This window comes from Haliaeetus albicilla, chromosome Z (genome assembly GCF_947461875.1).
Source record: "Haliaeetus albicilla chromosome Z, bHalAlb1.1, whole genome shotgun sequence".
In the NCBI taxonomy this organism is placed as follows: Eukaryota; Metazoa; Chordata; class Aves; order Accipitriformes; family Accipitridae; genus Haliaeetus; species Haliaeetus albicilla.
Window position 1 is genome coordinate 25,529,977 of NC_091516.1, and position 22,111 is coordinate 25,552,087.

Below are 22,111 nucleotides of genomic sequence, written 5' to 3' on the forward strand. Positions count from 1 at the left end.
CTCTCTTCTTTAATCCTTGCAGGAGGAGGAAAATCTTTAGGTTTTTTCAGCCTCCATGTGCTTCTTCCTGAAGAGTTGAACACTTAATGCTATGGCAGCTGCAGTTAAAAGGTTCCAACCACAAGGTGGGCTTGGTGCTGGCATTGCTACTGAATTGTGGGGTTTTCTCCCAAGCACCTTCTCCAGCTCTGTGGGAGGAAAATGTCTAAGCTTGCAAACAAATCTATAGGGCCAGTTTCTGCAACAGAGCTGAGGAACAATTAGGAAACAAAGTAAAGGTAGACTTTCTATGGCAGTTGGTTGGAACATGCTGCAATTCCAATTTACCATAGCTGTCTGCTTATGTGAAGCATTGGAAAGTGAAGTTTTAGGTAGTATTTTCTCTCATATGCCTTTAAAACTGGTTTGTCATTTCAGTTTCCATATTGTGTCAAAGCATTAGAGTCCACAGGGTATCAGAAGGGGTGTGACAGCCTTACTATTTTTTATTTTAATGGTTTTTCATTCTGGATGTCTGAGACTTGTCAAACCTGGTAGTCAGAGAATTAAAAATAATCTCATATAACAAACTGTAAACTTTAGACAACAGCTATTTATTTATTATTAGTAGTATTGAGAGGTATATGTCTGCAGGAAGGATGCCAAGAATTTTGTTCCTGTGATGTTAGTTACCTCTTTTTTTCCTTCAGACTGATTCTGGCATTTGCTGCACATCTAGGTGTTTCATTAAATTTATCCAGATTTTTTTAGTTTGAGTTATATCTGGCAGCCTAGATCCTTGGGTTGTCTGTCTTGCCTGAAGAATTGCTTTTGAATGGCTTGTAAGTATTAAGCCCTTTGGCATAACTAGCAAGTGCAGTAATATGATAGCAGTGATATTACCTGTGCTAGGCTGTCTGTCAATGTGGATGGTTACCAGCAGGGAAAGAGCTGTCCGCTTTCAGAGAATTTCTTCTCTATTGCTGTAGCCACCCTAAACAAAAGTCTGGAGCAGGTAGGTGGATAGTGTTTTCGTGTCAATAAATTTAGTTTTGTCGGGAGACGACGTAGTGTTGAGGATTGGGGACAAAGATTTATAGTTTCTGTCTGAATCACTGTAGTGAAAATTGCTAACTGCGTTCTGAGGTTTTTGTTTGAAGAATATTGGCATTATAGGTGGAGGGAAAAAAAAAATCCCGAGATGTAGGTGTCCTTCCTGCCATGCTACAAAACCTTTCAGATTTAGACTGCTACTCAACTGTGAAGTTGAATTGAGGAAAGCATTGCTGAAAATCACAGGAACTTGCTGAAAACTTGAAATGTGAGGAAGTTCCAGTGTAAAACTGTTTTATTACAAGTTGCCATAGGTATTTCTTGGAACCAGAAAGGATAACTGAGTGCCCTTTTGTCTCCTTTGTCTTCTAGTCAAAGCAGGACTGCATGTGATTTGGGACCTTGTATGCCAAAGTTTCAAGCCTAGTGTGAAACAGTTGTTATAAATCTCCTTAGACCTCAGTTGTATAATGAAAGCACTAACAGACTTTTAAACATACCAGGTTTGCAAGGTGCTGGTACAATGCTGGCTCCCGATTGTGATGTAACAAACACCATGCAGTCATATATATGTACATATGTGGCACATAGAGAAACATGACCCTTTTTTCTAACATGTGCCTGCCTGTAAAGGCTGCTTCAGATTGGCTTCACAAATGAACAATAACTTTATATTACATTCTGTATAATTTTAAATGTGGTTAGATTATAAAGTTGATAGCTTGAGAGCACAAAACTTAATAAACAATTTGTACTGCTATGGTAACAGAAATCAAGGTGATACTCAGCTCTCTCTGTATCCCTTGTTTTTGCATATATATGCTCTCTCTCCATCTACCCTCTTTGCATTGTGCTTCTTTAAAATCTCTTTAAGAACAACCTGGTTTTAGAGACAATACTTTTCACTATGTTGGTAAACATTGATTTTATTTCTCATTGTCCTTCTGTCAGCACACGCCAGTGTTACTGGTGTAGCAGTCAAAGAATGCAATCAGTACCTCATGGAGTGGTTAAGGCTATTTTTCTTCCCAGTCTTAGTATCTGACATGACTTAGAGCTTCTTGAAGTTGCAGTGGTAGCAAGTGTGGTGTCAGAGAGACTTGCTAAGAGTTCTCAATTCTTTGACCTTGAGCTTTCATCTGAATGTGTCATTACTAGTTTATCTAAGCGTATCTCCCCTGAAGCACAGGTGTCATTTTGGGTTTTCCAGGGTTTGTTTGTTCTCTCAGTCATCAGGCTCTGACATTCCCTTTCCTCTCTCCTTATTTTCTTGCATTTCATCCAGCATTTGAAGAGTTTGCAACATCCCTTGTGAAACAGGAGATGACCAACATGCCGCGTGGTGTGTATCATTCAGCCTTGAGAGGAGGGACCACACACTCAGACCAGGGGAAGACCATGGCAAGTGTTCCAAACTTCTTACTGAAAATGTACGAGAGGAACAACCAACCAGGCATGACGCCAGGCCTTGCAGGTAAGCTGTCACTTTCTTGAAGTTAGACAGGTATACATGCTTTGACCCAAAGATTTCTATGAATCTGAGAGTAAATCAGTTTAAGAAACAATGACGTTTAACACCACTTGCATATGTCTATATACACTTTTAAATTGTTGGCTTTATTAAATTAACTTCACTTTACTTTGGGTTCTCCACTGACTTATGCAAGAATTCTTAACTGTTAGTATTGTATTGGTATTGACCTTTCTTTTCCCTGTCCCTCCCTCTTTAAGCTGGCATGTTGTTGTGTTACGACCTTCCAATCCATATGGGCAAAGATGGCAAGCCTATAAATCGATTTCTGGCCAGCAGAGGACGCAATTTCCAGCAAATGTTGGTAGCCCTCATTCATGAGGTAAGTTGCTGGCTTTTCTTCCCTTTTCAGAAGAATTATGCTTACTTCCCTGCCTTACTACCTCATTTGTTTATGCTAATTAGGAATTAGTGTCAGCTAGCAATGGCATGTATGAATGTATCAAAATTAACTAAAGTTGCTGTGAGGTACAACTAACTAGAATTGAACATGTAAATACTTTTTTAACTGTTCACTACTGGAGTACCTTTTCTGAAAAATCAGTAGAACAGACAGAAGCTGACCTTTGCCTTTATCTGCCTTGCACACTACTATACCTGCCTTATACTTGTGTGTAACCAGTTGCAGGTGAATAGCAGGTCTGAACAATGATGGGACTCTCTGGGGAAATGACATCTACACCTTGCTACGACTTGCTATTTTATTCTGTTCTTAAATGTTTCAGCTCCCTGACCTATTAGGCTTATGGCACTGAAACAATGCAGTTACTTTCAGTGTGGTTTTGAAAAAAGGGCACAAAATAAGTCCCCACTTAATCATTACAGGAAATAAAGTGCTTGTAACAAAATCTTTCAGAGAGTCTAGAATTATGGTACTTTCATGGTTGATACGAATGTTGATCTTTGAAAAATTGGAGAGCAGTAGAACAAAATAAGTAGTTAAACTGGATCTAGGGAAAATAAGTCTTCCTTTCCCAATTTTATGCCAATGAGAGCAGTTATTAACATAAGTTGAAGTGTATTAATCTCTTTAAAAGTTCATAAAATAACTGTTAATGCGATCATTTTGTATTGCTGCAAAAGTTAATTGTATGCATCTGAGGGTGAAGTTTCTGCTCACAGGATATAAATAAGAATGTATGAATTAGTCTGATAAGAGCAAAAGAGCATAGATGATGATAAAAAAACTTCTATAAAAATTAGATTGAGTCTTAGGCAGAATATCCAGAAAAGAAAACAATGTATAAATGTCTGGACATTTTAAAGATTCCCCCCGCCCTCCACCCCAGCAATGCCCATTGCTGTTCTACTTTTCAAGGATAGAAAAGCTTAAACAGTCCTATTATTAGTCCTTTCTCTGTCCCATGTACAGGCAGTTTGGTGCTATTAAAGATAATTTGTACGCTGTTTGTACAGAGGAGTCTTTTCTTCAGAGCACAGGATGCATCCTGTGTTGACAGTGAACCAGAACTGTGTGATAAAAGGAAGTGTTTTATCTAACACTCACACTGTACTTGTTGCAGAAGTTGGAAGAGGTAGAATGAATGAGATATGGCTTGCAGGTGGGAGCGTGTCTGGGTCCTGATTTTGGTTTGTGAGTGACACCCAACAGACCTAAAGCCTGCCTGCTGCAAAATTCCTTTATGATGCTAATAAAATCAATGACACTAAACAATTTCTGTTATGAAATAAGTATAGCACAGGTTTGAGTGGGAAGGTTGCATGCACAGGGTTTGGAGAGTTTTCTGTTTACAAACTGAAAGCCTGGCACAGAAGATGGGTGTCTGCAGTGGAAAATGCTTGGGGACTACGTTCTGATCCTGTGATGCATCCGCACGGCTCCCTCCAGGCTTTGCTCTCAGGTCTTGCTCCCTGCTTGTTCACACTGCGTTTGTACTGGTTCACTCCCTTGGTCTCTTTGAAGCAAATAAACTAGATCCCTCTCTAGCAAACCTGTCTGCAGCATAGTTTGCCTGAAGCTTCCAGTTCAGCGATGTGAATGCATACCATGCTGGAATTGGCTGCTTCTACCTGGTGCAGTCTTCCAGCTCTGTACCATCTCTCAAACACTTCCATGTGCTAGCATGCACATAAGATTTTTACCTATCATAAAACATCCTATCATTTTGGTCCTTCTAAACTGAAAAGCCACAGAAAGTAATAATCATGTCTTGTGACCACAGAGACACCACATGGAATCCCAGCAGAAGTTAGGTCAAGTCATACAAGGATGAAAGCTAGTCAGCACCAGTTGGACTGGGGTAAAGAAATCTCTTCCTGGTGCTGTGTTATGAAGGCAGTGTCAACAGCATTATGAAGTACTTCAGATGGCAAGTTCTTCTCTCAAACTAGTAAAAATAAAGAACAAAACCCACCCTTAAACACAGATGTCAAGTTATCTAATCATGTATGCAAATTTAATAGATATTTTCCATCTTGACAGCTTTACTGCTAAAGAGTGAAAGCAGAAACTGGAGATAATACCCCTCATCATCACAGGAGTGTGCAAATAAATTAATGAGTGTTTTCTAACTACTTGGGTGCTCCAGTGGAGAGCACCAGGGGAAGTCCACAAATATGTCAGAGGAGCAAATTTAAAGTAACAAGTTATGAATGAAGTGTGGGCTTGCACAACATCCAGAAAGAAAAGCTCTGCCTTCTATGTAGTTGCTTCATTCAGTGGGACCTGGGTTCAGTGCCAGAGGTTCTGGAGAAAAGCATACTTAATTATATTGTAATAAAGCCATGTATTAAAGTGTTATAGTGGGATTACAGTGGGATGAAGATCAATTCTAAACTACTGTGTTGTAAACACTCGCCTGTTGCCCTACTAAAGCACCAAATACAATTTCTGGTAAAAAAAAATTATTTATTTGTGTGTACTAGCATTGCTTGTAACATCCAGCAACACATCAAAAATTGACTTTTCTTATGCTAACAAGCTACCTTCATAGAAACACAACCTTAAAACGTTTGCTTGACAAAGTGTGGGGTTTTTATTGAATGTGGTGAACTGGATGGAGTTAGTGAATACATACCAGTGACTGGAGACAGAAATATTATATTAAGTATCTCAGTATTTTACAAAGTCAATTGATTCAAGGTGTAGTAAAACTAAAAAGAAATCCAATTGTGTTTGAAATATAAACCTAAACACAAAACATCTTCAGACAATCCTAACTGCACCGTTTTAGTGAAAATTTACAATAACTATAAAATTTTGATCAAAATATATCAGTATTTCTGTTCTCAGCTTACACTGCTTTAACAGACAAAAATGTTTTTTCTTGCCTTTTTTTCCCCTTGTACCTAGAGACAGTTGGAGTTAGGGTTGTCAGGAAAAAGATATCTGGGCCTTTGGCTAGAAAAGAAATGAGTCCCTGGGCTCATCCATCAGAATTTCATGCCTTAGTGTTTGTTTAGTCCTCGGTGTTCTTCTGGCGAGCAGTGTTTAACAGTAAAAACAGGGAGCTTAAGCTATAAAGCTCTGAAATAGCAGTATTGGTCTAAGAAAATTGAGTTAGTAGGACTTAGGCTCATCTTTTCCCTGCAGTGGCTATTGGAATTAACGTGTTTTTGCAAAGTCATTGCTTCAGAGTTAACATAGCACATTAAGCAGGTTTTAGGGGTTTTAAATTACCAGAATGACACTGGTACTGCTTTGACTGCTTTTTCTTTTGTTTGTTTTTTGTGTTTTTAACTCTTATAGTGACTTTTTAGGTAAAGGAAGAAGTGTTTCATTAAGAACAAGTTTCCTCTGAAGCATTGCAGTCAGCATAAAGCTCTGAGAAAACTGTGAGGTGGATGTAAACACCAAGAAATTACAGTTAATTGGGAGATAGCAAGCATCCATTTATTTTATCTCTAAAAATCCTGAGCAGTTGGCATTTCCTTAGTTAGGGATTAGCAGTCATCAGCATAATTGCCATACTGGGATAATAACTTTTTTATCTCTTCAGTGATTTGATCTGTAGAATGTGAATCTACAGGTTGCATATCTGTCTGCATCTGCATATGCTTAGTTGCCATTATTATGCTTAATTTTTGAAAACTGGAACATGGGGAGGGGCTTGATGCAACCAGCTTAATTTCTGTGAGGTTCTTTATGTGTAAAAGTGTGATGCCTGAGATTCTGCTACCAAAAAAACCCAAGTTACATGAGGTTTGTATGCAGAGGAGAGAATTTCTTGCACGTTTAGAAGTCTATAAAGCATACAAATAACAAATACCTAGGTTTAGCTGCCATTCAAATCTAACAGTGACAACAACAGTAAAAAGGTAATTTGCTGTTAAACCTTAATAGGCCAGGCTTACTCTATCTCCTAGGTGCTATTCTAGCTGAGGGATTGGATGCAGCTGTAATACCTGTCAGCAGGATCAGATTAAGATGCAGAAGAGTTTTTTGATGTTATTTGGACTGGTATCTCATGGGAGGCAGAATATATGTTCAATAAATAGTGGTGCATTTGAAATGCTGTATTGCTCTTTACTGGTCACTGGTGACTTGAAAGAGGAAGATCATCTTCCCCCAGAAATTGGGATGTGCTGTTTGATTGATTATTAAACAGAGATTGTTAACTTCTGTTTGAGAGGACGTGTAAGTTAGTGTATTCACGGTGGTCAGAAGTCACATAGACCATGGGTTTTCTTTGTTTTCTCTGTGGCTGCCTGGATCATACTGTACAAGAAGTCCCTGAGGTTTATCACAGTCACCTGGGCTAGATTAGCTAATAATTACCTGTGATTGTTTTAGTTTTCAGAGTAATTTTCCCTAGGAGTTTATAGGAACAATCTCTTAGCAGCTTCACTTACCTCGGTTGTGAAAATGAATGAGGATGAATAGTCACATATGTTCACACCATGTACCATATGTTTTGATGGTTCTGTAAATGTATGTTTTGGGTCAAAGTTATTAGGCTTTCAGCTAGCTACTCATATTTTCTTTCTTTAATGGAGGTGAAGGGAACAGTTTATGCTACGTGCAAAAAGCACAGAGGCAGCCTGCTGTACAGATGTGTACAGATGTGGTAAATGTGGCTTTGCCAGTCTGAACCGATGCAGTGTTTTTCAAATAAAGGAGGATGGTCTTGCCTTTGCATGTTCTTGATATTCGGGTGCTTGCTTTATTTTGGAAATAGCACAGTTGTTTTGCCCTAATAGTAATATTTACAGGCACAATGGCAAAGGTGGGTGCCATTGGTGAATTGTACAGTATTAAATACTGCTCTGCAAATAATAATCATGTTAGGCACCTGTATACTCGCAGATTAAGCATTCCCTGCTTCCGTTTTAAGTGCATTCATTAGATGTGCTGTGGTGACATGCATCTTTAAGCACTAAAGTGGAAAGCTCCTTCTGTACATTTCTTTTCTGGTCTGATTTTGATGTAATCAAGAGATTCAAGGGCTTATTCAAACCTTGTATGTGAAGTACCTTAAGGTGATAATTGGATTTTCTGGGACAGAATTCGGTGTAGTGTATTCTTCTGTGCCTAGGTATTTCAATGGATGTAGTTCAGACTATGAACTACTTTGTGCTGGTTTCCACTACTGAATTTACTGAATGTATCTCCTCCAGTGATGAAACAGTATTCAGGAAGTAAATTTTTTCACAGATTTTTGCTTTTCTCCTCCTCAGTCTAATGTGCCTTGGAGAAAGACGGGCAATTTTTTTCTCACAAAGGAATGCTGGGGGGAGGATTTGGAAGTGTATGCTTGCAAGTATGTTAAAAAGAGCAAGCCTCTAAGCAACATTTGAGAAGAAAAGAGATGCTACTTCACAGTTTCATTCATATGGATATGTAACGCTAGCCTTATTTATGAAATCACTGATGCTGCAGTTTATATGTCCCATATGTGAGAAGGGCATTTAAATACACACCTAAACATCTCACTGACATATGGGTATTGTCTAAAACATGTTTTCACAGCCACACATGTTAGAGATGAGCTGAATTTAGGGACCATGTGAGTTGGCAGGGCTATCAAAGTGGAAACCTGTTGTACCTAGTAAAAGAACTTACTACTCTACAGCAGACTTTAAGATGGGCCATTACTGGTATCATAGTTTCTAGGTTCTTTAAACAGTATTATCTCAATTAGATACCTAGGGAAGTGATAGAAACATGCTTAATTTCACTGTTCCCTCAATCTGTTTTCTGTGCCCCCTGCTGGGTATGTATCAGTCCAAAAGGAGTGAGCAATATACAAAGAACTATGGCAGCAGCAAAGGCACCAGGGCTGAAAGAAAGCTAATCCAGATCTTACCATGGTGTTTGATTTTTATTGGGAGTGCACTGGAGAGGGGAAGTGAGCTTCTGTTTTCACTTGAAATTACTTTCCAGTCTTGCAGAAGCGTGCAAAACTTGTGCCATGTCTATTTGGAAGTGTTGAAGTACAGGAGTAGTATCTCCTGTGGTTTGCCAGCATTCCCTGTCTTGGGTTTTGGCCAGCACAGTCTACACTTGTGTGTCTTTTCAGGGAGACATGTCCTTCTTAAGCATTGATCAATAGGCTCAGATTACTAGCTCCTAGCTCATGCTGTTTCTTACTGTCTCAGATGTCAGGCTGCAGCTCTTCCTTGAAAATTACTTGGCAGCCTGGTCTGGCTGTGCTGCCTCCCAAGGACATCCCAGGCCCAGTATGGCAGTGTTTCACAACCACTCATCATTGGTTCAGAAGTCCCTTCAGAGCCTCCTTCCCCATGCCTCCCACCCGCCCAATATCTTACACATAAAGTGCACACTCAAAAGAATCTGAGCTTCGCTTACTGTCAGCTTTGTCTATGCTTGCTCATATGAGTTAACCAATGCTTACTGTAGTTGTTGTTATCATTGTGTATCCAGTGATAGAGGAGAAATAAAGAAAGTGCTAGTATCCTGTACTGAAAGAGCAGGTATCAGCACTGGTTATGTGATAATCTTCAGCACTATATCCAATAATTTTCAGTCGTAGATGAATTTTACTTGAGTGTTCTTTGTTATGCGAAGATGTTCAATTCCCTCTTGTCTTCCTTTCATTCATTCCACATATCTGCAAAATGTTTACTGCCATGAAGTAAGTTAATTAATCAAAAGCTGCTCAGCAGTTCTGCTGGTGATCAAGCACATGTGCAAATTTTAGATAAGATGTGCAAGGTACTAATAATATGTTCCTGATTAGACCATGTTGTCTAGTTGCTTTAAATTCAACAGTACACCTAAAGCTTTATATTTCCTGCGCGAGCACCTGAAGTGTTTTGAAGGCCTGCTTTTGCTCTGGTGCACAGGTGTGGATTACACGGTGAAATTCATAGATCTCCATGAGACCAGGCAAATCTAAATGCACAAGTCTAAATAGTTTCAGAGTAGGGGTAAAGGTGAAGACTGGAGTCACTGCAGATGCCTTGGGAACCTAAGGAAAACAATTCTGACTGGAGCCTTGACTGCTCATCAACTTGTTGGAGGATTTGATAAGCAGAGATGAGAGGGGTGTGTCAATAAAATTTTGGCTAAAAAGGAAGGACTAATGTTACTGCGTCATTTAAAGATGAGATTTCTTTTTTTCTGTGGAGTGTATTTGTATGGCTTGTGGGGTGGAGTAGGTCATCTCTTTTGATTGGTTGACTTTTAGATTGTATTTATTTGTATAGAGTGTTAGTACTTACAACTGTTTTAAGTTCACCACTGACAGTGGGTGTGAAGCTTTAGCACAGTCCTTTGTTCTATGTTATAAAATCCATGTAAAGAAAGAATAGTGACTGCATTATGTAGATCATGAGGGACATAGAGGAGATGAAGCAGGAAGACTTAGGAAGATAATTCAAGGGAAGTTCAGTTGTTTGTCTTGGTTAACCATTCTGTACAGAGGAGGCCAGTGGAGCACATGATGGAGAAAGGAGGGGTTTGCATACCTTGAGGCATGCAGTGTTTTAGATGTTAACGGTGACTAGTCTTCATAATAAAATAAAATAGGAGGAATAAAAAGGAAGAATAATAACGTTAAGCCTGGCAAGATTAGTTACTCTAGGTGGGCTTTGCACAATTTTTAATCCCAGTTCACAGGGTTTTTCCATTACTCAGGGAGTCTGGCATGTTCTTTTAATTTAGAAAGTATAGGCCTTAAACAGTGGATACTGAGATATATCCCGTCTCACCTCAACCTGACATGTTTGCCCTTCCTTTATTAAAAACTGATTACCCTGGAAACTGCTGAGATTAAATAACTTATTTCCAATGGAGTCCAAATGGCTATGATGACATTTTTTCATCTTTTTGGTAGAGGCAGACAGTAGAAATAATTGGACGGTAGCAAGAAAAATCAATTCTGTATGCCCACCATGGAATATAATGAGATATAACAATACACACCCATCATTTTAATTACAGAGCTTATGTTGTTTGTGGGTCTGAAAACACAGCAGTTAAAAGAAGACACCTGAACTCCTATCTTACCTTAGTAAAATGTTGCTGCAGTTAAGCCAGTCACAGAGAGAGGGAAATAGAGACTCCTCTAATTAGTCGTGATACACATTTTTTGTGAATTAATATATTTTGATTTATAAATTGCATAACATGCAAATTGCATGGAGAGAGGTACATACATCATGCAGGACTGATGTCTGGAAGAACTTTCTTGGTGGCCTTGAATTTGTGACCCTTTCTGTTTAACTTGCCCCTGTAACTATGTTGTTAAGCTACCAAGGGCTAGAAAATGGCTTGTTACTTACTGAGATCACTTCACTTCATTTTTGTTTTTCAACATGTTCTGAAAAAGTCTTTGTGTCAGTTTGCTATGGTGCTTGCTGAACAGAACAAACTTGGGCTTATGAGGAAAGTCTGTGCACATACATCAGATTTGTAGTTGACTGTTTGAGTTATTATTCTGTTGTGAAGTTGAGGCTGTCATAGCTGTGTGAGATTTGGAGGCAGGCAGGGAGAGCTGTTGCATATTTCTTTAAACTATCTTTGAGGCAGTGTGGGTTTTCTCCTGGTAGTTCTATACTGGTGCTTCCTAGAAAGAAACTTGGTGATTAGTTTGGTTTTTTTAACAACTCCTTTACTTAAAGGAAGTTTGAACTATGTACTTGAACATAGTTATATATACCCCAGTCATGGATACTAACTCCTTTTGAACAATCTCCCTTGCATTTAGGTAGTCATCTACTTGTTTTTATTTTAAATGTCTGTTTAAAACTTTTAGAAGCACCTAAGATTTACAAAAACTATGACAAACATAAACTGCACTAACATCTTTGTTATATACATATTTTTATCTGCCAGTGCTACTAACTCTTGTGCTTATTGCCACATATAGTTCCACTGCTTTCTCTGGGATCAGTTATCTGTTGAGCTACCTGAAGCAACCAGTTTTGTCTGGCCTGGGTGACTTGGTGTGGGTAAAACCAGAAAGAAGAACAACATACATTATCATTTTTGTTCCCTATAGCCATGTGTAATGTCCTACAGCCATGAGCAAAATGATTGCTTGCAAATTGCATGTTGGAGAACATATGTTCTGCATATATTAGACTTAATGTAACTGTTTCTACACTTTCTGGTGGGTTGCACAGGTTAACATTCAACCTTCTGAATGGCACCGCTCCATACTGCTGCCACAGTCCTGGTTAGGATTTATGAGTCGAACCTACAGAGCAGTCCTGCAGGTAATTTCGAGGTACATAATATTGTGCACATTAATGCTCATTCAAGTGGTATAAGTTTTATTTCTACCAGCAAGAGCATCCATGCAACTTAAAATAATATTAAAAAAACAGCTTGAGGTGTTTAATAACAAAATTTATGAAAAGAAAATAAAAATGAGTCTTCAGTTAATGGCAGCACAGTCTGGGATACCCACTGTAAAGTATAACTTCTGCTTACAGTTCAGGTTCTTACAGTCTTGTTCCTGCATCAAGTTGCAGAATGTGTCTATTCTTAGAATTTTTAGAATGTGGAATTTTAGCGAGAGCTCTAACCTATCATTTTGGGTAGGAATTTTGTAATAATAGTATCATGAAGTCAACAGAAGCTATCAAGGAATGATTCATTAAATAGAACTTCTGTTAACCAGCCTACATTGCTGTCACACTGTGAGGGACTCGTCTTTTGATTTTTCCACCCTATGTAATGATTAGGAAACATCTTAAAACCTCTCTTTCGTTAGGTTAGCTGACCTGTTATCTAGGGCAATGTAGTGTCATTTGGTTGTTCAACAGGAATGATCTAAAAAACTTCTAACAAATAGCTGCCTTCTAGAAGGCTCTCTTTGTGCTACTAGAAGGGCTTATTTGTTTGTATTTCCAGGCCACATCAGCTGTTTTCAGCATGAGCAGCTCAGGTTGCTGAGTGAATTCTAGAAGCTTTGGCTGTTCCTTGTTTTGCTGTGCAGCAAAACATATGCGTCTCTAACATTTTCAAAGCAAATTTTATCTTGGCCATCAGCAAAACACCAGATTCTAAGCTGAGCAAGCCCCATTACAAAGCAGGCAGCAGCTATTCAAATTGTAATTTTAGGCCATAACTACAGAGGGGGCCATCATTGCGTGCATTTAATTACTTTCCTAAGTTGCTTCCCATCTGAGGCAAGATTTCATGAGAAGCTTGGTATTTACGAGACTTGTTTCTGAAAACCTCTCTATGATTTCACGCCATTTTACAGGGCAATAGAGCCTATTTTTGTTGCTTCTGAAGTCCCTCAGTGGAGACCTAATATCTTTACTTACTCCTCACGCTTCTATAGTACATTTCATCTGCGATGGCCGAAAGAGACTACAGTATGAATAGTCTGGATACTACATAGTTCAGTATTTCTGAACAGCTAGTAATCATTTCTACAGTTTGGAGGCAGACATTAATAGGGTGCAGTTCACCAAAACACTTGCATGAGGACTTTTTTCCCTTTGGACACCTGAACGGCCTCTTGTCTTTCATTACATCTACTCACATGCTTAAGCACTTAAGCCAATTTGTGCATTCAGCATGTTTTTGAGACTGAAATCACCTTCTTGATGATGATCCTATAGGTCTTGATTTAGTACAGAACTTAAACCAATGTTTATGTGTTTGGGCAAATTGCAATAGGTTTTCGCATAGTTTTTATGCAGCCTTCTCTTTAGTCAGTGTATTGTATATGATCCTTTAATCTCTGTGGAGAGTCACCTTTTGAGTGACATCTGGATTTACAGGACTGACTCTTGTATTCTCAGGTTTTTATGCACACCCAAAATACAAGCGTTCAGTACCTGAAAGACACAGCTTATGTGCCTGTATTTTTCACTTAAGGCTTAATAACCTACCAAGGAACAGTAACTGACAACCTAAACAAGTTGAGATGTAGTTGTCTCTCGGTTGAAGACTGAATATTAAAGCAAAGCTGCTTAATGTATTTAGATAATAATTGTTAGAGGCCATATCATCTCCTTCACGGTATAGAAAGAACTGTTGTAGGAGGTCACAGGGAGGTTGGGGTCATAGAAAGGAAAAAATAAGGAGTTCTGCTTTAAGTAGTGAATCAAGAAAGTGATGTTTTGCTGTTAGAATCCATTTTAGCTAGCAGGTTTCTAAATCTCATTCCCTGCTTGTTGTACCCCTTCTCAGGAGAACTTGTGTCTTTGCATGGACTAGGAGAGATGTCTCAGTATCTGTGGCCGTTTGTGCCATCTGCAGCTTGTTTTTCTCTCACAGAAGAAAAAATTACGAATTCTTTTACTTAATATATTGTGTATTACAGTGGGAACCCATATGAAAAGCAGTCAAGTTCATATATGAAGTAGCCCTCAAGTGAAAGGCTACATCCATTACCTAAGTGTTCTCTGAAGAAATCTTATGATGATTGGTCATGTGAGATCCACTTCTGACTTATTCTGTAATTCTGCAGGGGAGGCAGGCAGAGCTGGAGATGCAGTTAAAACATGGAAAAGAGGATCCTGAAGAGGTGCAGTACAAACAATTTACAGCCTGGCTGTGGTAAGGAACTGCCCGTCTGCTCCTCATCACTTGTAATGGCAAGTGAGGGGGCAAAGGAGGGCAAGACTTCAAAGCCTTTAGTTTTGCAAGTTTAAAGACTGTATGAGCACTACTGAAAAAAACCCGTATACCAGGTACAGTGACCAAGTGGAGGGGAGCAGGAAGAAAGAGACTACTGGGTAACTGTCTGTAAAGATTCCCATATGCAGGGGTTCACAGGTACCTTCCCCTTTACAGTGTCTGACATTTTGTAGGGTGAGCAACTGGAAGGAATGGAAAACTGTATTTGTTTTGTGTCATGTTAAAGCAGAAGGATTATACAAAGAGTAAAACTTACTTGTAGACACTAAGTGAGCTGTCTCACTGAAAACGGCTTGATAAAACAGATGTAAGAGATGGTATGATGTATGTCATAGTGAACTGAGACACACCTTGGTTCATATGGTAAGTTGGCAATGTTGAGCCTAAGGATGTTGTTTAAGACGAAACACCTGATGCACACCCTGGTCCATATCCTCAACTACTTCTGTTTCAGTCAGCTGAGGAGTGTCTTAGTCTGCCAGGATTTAGCCCTGTATGTGCGTGGCCAGGGGGACAAGGTGGGAAGTGGGAGGCTTCATGGAGAGAAGGAACTATGTATCCATGGACAGTATAAATATCTGTTTCCGTGCTTGTTCATGAGTGCATTGGGAGCAAAGTATGTACAAGCAAAACCAAAATGCCCTTTGCCCATTTCAGTCAAAAAGGTGTTACTAAGTCCCACTCAACATGAATACAAGATTTGTGTCTGTTGTTTTATTCCAGCTAAGTCTAAATTCGAGGGTTTCGTAGTAAGATCCAGAATGATGCAGTATTGTAGAAGAATCTCTTCTACAGTTGTAGTAGCAGCACAGTTTTCTGTTGTTGCTCTGCCCGATCCCTTTCTTGATAGGGTACAAGGAAAAAACATTTTCCAGGTGAGAAGAATGCCTGTAGCAATGCTACTTTTGTAGATTTCTCCTGAACTGATTTCTGCTCTGTATTTCCTAAATAGTGTTAATGTAAGCTGTGTCAAAAATGAACAGAATTCCCTTACACAGTAGAGAAATCAAAGCAGTAAGTGAACTGGGAGCCCGGTATTAGCTTTCATGTCTTTTCCTGTTCCCCCTTAATTGCTTGGTGCCTGCTTTTTCTGTAGGATGACAGTCATGGCCAGGATGGCCTTGGATGTTGTAGTGTACAGGATCTCTTTCCTCACCCAAATAATAATAATTATAATAAATTCACTGCATCTCTGGTTCTGTCTTGATATGAATGCAAAACTAAACAAATGCAGACAAGCAGCATATTATAAATCAGCTACAGTAATGTGTAAGAAATTGTAACTACTCCTATGGCTTTCATTTAAATGGATTCTGGTTACTATTCTGTCTAATAGCATAACTGCCCACAGTGGTTCCTGGATTATAGAAAATGTTGAATAAATTGTTATGGTTGTCCATTGCAAAACATTCTCATTTATTATGCTAAGATATAGCACAGTGATCTGGAAACTTACGTGTTAACAGCTCAAGGAACAGGTTTATGGCTATTGCATGAACCTGCATTTTACAAAAAGTGGTATGAAGTCAAATAAGAGCCCTTTATAAAACATTGGTAGTGCACACGAGCGTGAAGAAATGTTGGTATGTAAGCACTTTACAGTTTTAATGCTTGTGATTAATTTGCACTAAATTTTCTGATAGCTAGATGAGATAATTTTTAACCTAGAATGGACAAGTGTAAGGCATAAGGGGAAATTAGCTGAGTTCATGCTATAATATAATGAACGTGGTGTAAATTCTTTCTGTTGCAGGGTCAGAGATATGTTGACTGATGTCATCAAAGGTGCTTCCAAGTAAGAACTGCTAATTTATTACAGATGAGAATGAGTTCTCTTTTTTGGCAGAAGATAGATAGTATTTTCTGCAACTGATTATCTGCCAATTTCATGATTTCACATAAATGCTGTCCAGGAAAGGAACTCTGCCCCACTTTGTGCTTTGAGATTTTTATCACTGACTGTGTCTATTAGAAAGGCTGATGCCTAATGTTTTGGGTAAAGCCTGGATATGCTATATGCACTATTAATCTGTTCTTTTTTTAACTAGCAGACTGTTTGCCTCAAGTAACTTCATTTATCCAGAAGCTTGCTGGTCTGTAGTGGAGTATGGGCTCATCAGAACTGTCCCACTTCCTGTTAAGGTGTCTTTCTTGTGCCCAGATGCCCCCAAAGGCAGGAAATTACATGTTTTCAGATTGTGACAGGCTTGTTCATTTGCTATTAGAATTAGCACATGGCTTTTAGGCAGCAGTAAGTATCTTAACCTTCCTTCATACGCTGCTAAATTGGTTTGACGTCTTCCTTTTGCTCTCCACTGGCCGCTAGCTTCCTATTATGCTTTGCCTTTGGTTAACATGAAATTGGCTGCTTGCTTAAGGTTAAGCAAAAGCATCAGAAAGAGTGAATCCTCATAAGAACAAGTACTTAGAAAATCTTAAATCATAGAGATATCATCAGTGAAAGAATTACAGTGAAATCTCACTGTACCAATACCAATACATTGGTGTTCTTGTAAATGTGTAGAAGACTAGTTTGAAATACTTTCACAAGTTAAGTTCTGGTGATTTTAATTAAGACTTTCCATAAAAATTTGGACTTCTTCCTTTTTTAACTTGCCATTGTTCAGATATTTAAGATATTTCCAGCTGTTCTATTTCCTTCCATGGTGGTCCATCTTGAAGGAGTCAGTTAAAGAGGGATGAAATTGGAACATCTGTTTGATATTTTAGCTACTCAGTAAATACCTGTGTTAAGGTAAGGTAGTAGAAAGAGATAAATAAAGGAGGAACAAAATAACAAACTTTAAATATATCATGTTCTGTGTCTCAGGATTAAAGTTATGATTTTTGCTGTAGAAGTTCATTAGCAAAACTAGTCGAAGCAGAAGCATTGCCTAATTTGGGAGGGAGTGGTGAATTTTCTTTGGTAACAGCAGAAGGATTTCCTGTGCATCTCTAGAACTTCCTGTGTTTACCGACTTTCTTGTAAGCAAATACTGGCGGTTTTCGCCATATTTTCAATAAAGAGTAAGCCACTGTTCTTTTTCCTCCTTCGCTTTGTTAGGATGATGATTTTTACCTTCATTAAACTGAAAGCATCCAGCTTTCATGAGAGTGTAGATTTAGAAGTTTCTCTCTGTTTGAGGTACATCATGAAACGTAACCTTTTAGAAGCTGATGATCAACAACAACAAAGGTTCTATACATAGATTAGGAAATTATTTAAGGCAAGAGATATGGGAAGATTTCAAAGAACTTAACAAAGCACCTGGTTGTAATTATTTGTAGGTATCTCTTACCTGGAAGGAAATAATTTCAGTGCTCCAAACAGGAGAGGTCAGTGACATTCCACTAAGACCTGTGTGTCTTATTTTAAAAAGCAAACCAGAAATCCAGAAAATATTTTTATTGTGAAAATGAGAGCTTTGGATCTGGAACAAATGCCTGAATTTGTAGTGTAGGTATATTTTTACAGCAACATTTGAGGAAGTTTTTAGAAATGGAAGACTGATGCAAAAAGTGTAGTACACTGTGTACTGGTCTAGTGTAAGACTGTAAGTGGTCTAGCACAGTTGAATTGTTCAGCTGCTATTGTAAAACAGCTAAGAGAGTTCCAGCAGAATTACGTTGCAATACATTTTTTCTGAGAATGACTGATACATCAACATCTCTCTTTTCATGAAACTGAACAGAGTTATTTTCTTTCTCTTATTTGTAGGTAGCAGATTTTTTTTTCCTGAGTTCCTTGAAAGTAAAGGTTTGCACTGTGGTAGAAGTTAGTATGCTTTGAAACCTGTCATTTTCCATGGTGTTAATGTTTTCATAGCATAGGGGAGTAATTCAAAACTTGTTTTTAAGCTGAGATTTCAGTGATGGCTGCTCTGCTAGATCTCCAGGCTGTTGCAGTGAAGTGGCACCTGCCTGCCTAGCATTCTCTGTTTTAAGAGCTTTTTCTGTTGTCCTGTGTAGAGATGGTACTAGGTAAGAACAAATGATGCATTTCTGTGAGCGCTACTTGCTCTGCAGGGTGGCAGTCCTCATTATAGTGGAAGTAAGCTTCATATTTTATACAACTTTATGTGTGCTAGGCTTTATATAACAGACAAACAAGAAAAAAGACTGAAACACTTCTTTCCCCTATTGTTTCTCTAATTCCTGAAGATGAAATGTGGTAGAATTTTGCTGAGCTAGAAGACAGCCCAATAAAATTGCTAGGTGCAAAGGCCTTCCCTCCTGGACCACCTGTAGCATAACTTTCCCACACTGAGGTACATGTTTTGTTGCCTGCATCTCTATTATGCTTTTTAACCATTTACCTTTTTCTGTCCAGAGACAGCCCAGTGGTGAAAGGAAACTCTATTTTTGCCTTAACTGGTCTTGCAGTTGCTGTAGCCAAATACGAAAGCAGCCTTTCCTCAGACACTGAAGTGATGCCTGAGGTGAGTCAATCTGCGAAAGAGATTCTCTACTCTTGGTGGAATATAATGAAGCAATATGACCAGATGTTTGGGGGGCTGGTAAAGTGATGTGAAGTACTTTACATTTTGAAGTTTAAATTTCACCCTGCTCAGTGAGTGCCATCTGGTTGCTGCTGTGTGATCTATACAAAAGCAGTCAAAGTGTGTAGGCGCCTTTTCACAAGAAACATAATGACTAACACATTTATTTGTTGGTTTTGACAAATGAGATAGAGGTCTAGTGGATACTGAAACCCAGCCAACCTCTCTTCTCATCATTTTTGCTTTTACTGAATAGTACCTGATCAAAAGCAGTGTCTGGAGGGTCAGCACTGGCAAGTAAAATCATGCTACTTACCATACATAAGGATGACAAAATAATCTCATTCCTGATGGATCATAGCTGGAACATCAGCCACTGACCTTCCGTTCAGGTAGGACCTGATTTAAGAAAAAATAACAGTGAGTATTTGGTTTGATTTTTGCAGACTGAATCTGATTTTCTTCCCACAAAACACTGGATTTCTATGGTCACAGAGACCCTTTTTAGTATTGTGAATAGCCGGTATCACCCTAAAGGTCAAGTCTTCACATGGTTCTACCAGGTATGTATTGTGGTATTAAAGGCAAGAGAATATATCTGAATTTCATACCTGGAGTTCTTAGTGTGGAGTTTCCTGGTTCTGTTTGCCCTTTAGTAGTTGTAATACAAGAGAATCAAAACTTTTCTTGCTTTTGTTCTTTTTCTTTCATCATGTTTTCTGTTTATATTTGGGTTTGCCTTGAGTGTTTGTCTTTATTACCAAAATGGTAGTAAACAACACATGAGGATACATGAATGAAGGAAATTCTAAAAACAAAAAAACCCCTTCAAAACCTAGAATATTCGGTGTATATGTACAAAACAAAACCTTGTAACACGAACAGACTCTTCTCAGACCACACTGTCAAACTCTTGAGTGATTCTGACACCATTCCTTAGGGTTCTGAAATGCCTGCTTTCCCAAAATCGAGTAGTTATGGAGCCAATGATTCTTATTTTACTGTACCTTTGAATCCCTGAGGGCCAGTGGAAGTTGTATCGTATGTGCTTGCAGTGTGATAACCAGCCTGAAATTCTCAAGCCCTATAAGTATTAGGCAGTTCTTAAGTAGGACCTGGAGACAGACTGAAAGCTCAGTATAGACCTTAAGGAGTAGGCATTGCTAACCCTTAACTACCTGGGGTCAAAATGACCAGGTTGGAGGTTTTTTGTGTCATGGGTGCAGAAGGGAACTTGGATCCTACAAGGCCAAATACCAGCCTGCTAATGTATCGTAATATTTTCTAACAGGAAATTCATTAACTGCATTCATAAACTGCATTTAGTAGTGAGACATTAGCATCAAAAAGCTGAAAATTACTGATGGACCAGAGTCAGCTCTGGCATGTGACCCCTGTCATCACTGACATAGATCACCAAATCAAATATAGTGTTAAATAACGCTAGACTGGTTGGACATAAGGAGATTCAACTACTTGGTTGGCACTAGCAGTTCTTGCCAAATTGTTCTGTGACTCCTGCCCTTAAAAATAATGCTGTTTAAAAGAGGTGGTTTTGAGGTGGAACAATGTGACAAAGTTTCCTTTTTAAAATCCACTCTGTTAAAAAAAAAAAGAATAAGTTTAAAAATCTTATGTTTGTAAAATTCCAAGGCGCACAGTAGAAATCACTGTCTTGCAGAGTGCCTTGCATCCTGATGGGATTTTTTTTTCCTTTTCAGAGTTGCATGTGGAAGTTGATAAATATACATTATTACTTACAATCAGTCCATTGCTTTATAAGTAGAGGTAGCTGTATGGGTTTTACCTTTCAAAAAGGAAAGGAATTAAAAACCTTTGTAAGGGATCTTTCTTTTTTAAGATAATCTTTACTGGTTATCTTGCAAGATCTCATGATATTTTGTTATCTTAGGTGTGATGCTTTTAAGATAGTGCTTTTTCCAACTCACTAAATTCTTGGTGTGTTATAATTACAGAAGTACATTAACATCACGGCTGGTTTCTCTTTGCCCTTCTGATCACACTGCTGGGTATTTTAATGAGGAAGGTGAAAACTAAGAGAGACCAATGTATTTATATGCAGACTAGCTGTTAAATTCTAGTTGCATCCTGTCTTATCCTTTGTTTACGGTTTCATACTTAACAATCTTATTTACACTTAGAAATTATATGCTGAATTACCGTAGTTTTAAGCCGCTTACAAGGTAAGGCAAATGGAAAAGTTACCATAGGCAATTACATGAAATATTGTTTATTGCCAGACTGCAATACTTCAGTGCTGCTTTTTGCTGTATAGGTATTGTAAATTCCTAAAGTATTGAGTGTTATTATCTGGAAAGGAATTTTATTTCCCTCCCCCAAGAGGAATGGAAAAAATTTCTTGTTTATGTTTTTCTAGAAGTCCTATTCAGGTGAAAATACTGCTGGTATTATAGCTCGTTCCTGTGCAGCCACTGCTTTGTCTCTCCTGGTGCCAGTTTTCATTGTATCATGCAAGGAGAAGATTGAGGAGGTCCTGAATATGCTGACTGACAGGTTACCTGGGAAACCAAATGCTGATGAGTCTCAAGCTGTTCAAATCCACATGGGCCTTGGTTTGGGGATGTTTATCTCACGTTTGTATGAAGAAAAAGTCAGGTAAGGATTACCATATGTAATGTGGGGGTGCAAATAACTTCCTTCTTTTTCTTGCATGTGGCCTTAACTTTTGAGGAATTGAAGTATTTACAAGCCATAGGCAAATGATTCTCGAGGGGCTTTGCAACATTTCTTGAAAGATGTGTTTTATTAATAGTCTTCACCACCCACTTCCCTAGTGCTATCCTGGATATTTTGCCATTCTGTCAGGATGAATGATTAATTTTTGTAATATCCTAAGGTACGTGTGCAAAGCAGTCAGCTAGAAGAGCGACACATATGCTTTTAAAGGGGACTAGCTGCCCTAGGAGACTTAATTGTAAAATATTTCACAGTTTTCGTTGGTTCCTTTCTAAGTGGTGCTCTGGACACTGGATAGCATCCACT

General features: G+C 38.6%; 1 protein-coding gene across 3 annotated transcripts in view; it reads left to right on the forward strand.

Moving 5' to 3' along the window:
• Positions 1-22,111, forward strand: part of FOCAD (focadhesin) — a 134,954-nt gene that overhangs the window by 75,577 nt on the left and 37,266 nt on the right. For all 3 annotated transcript variants that reach the window (XM_069777479.1, XM_069777476.1, XM_069777480.1), the window contains exons 22-29: positions 2,318-2,506; positions 2,764-2,885; positions 12,113-12,205; positions 14,419-14,507; positions 16,342-16,383; positions 18,919-19,027; positions 19,534-19,650; positions 21,486-21,724. In XM_069777479.1, the coding sequence (XP_069633580.1) occupies positions 2,318-2,506; positions 2,764-2,885; positions 12,113-12,205; positions 14,419-14,507; positions 16,342-16,383; positions 18,919-19,027; positions 19,534-19,650; positions 21,486-21,724 (1,000 nt within the window). The remainder of the gene's footprint in view (positions 1-2,317; positions 2,507-2,763; positions 2,886-12,112; positions 12,206-14,418; positions 14,508-16,341; positions 16,384-18,918; positions 19,028-19,533; positions 19,651-21,485; positions 21,725-22,111) is intronic.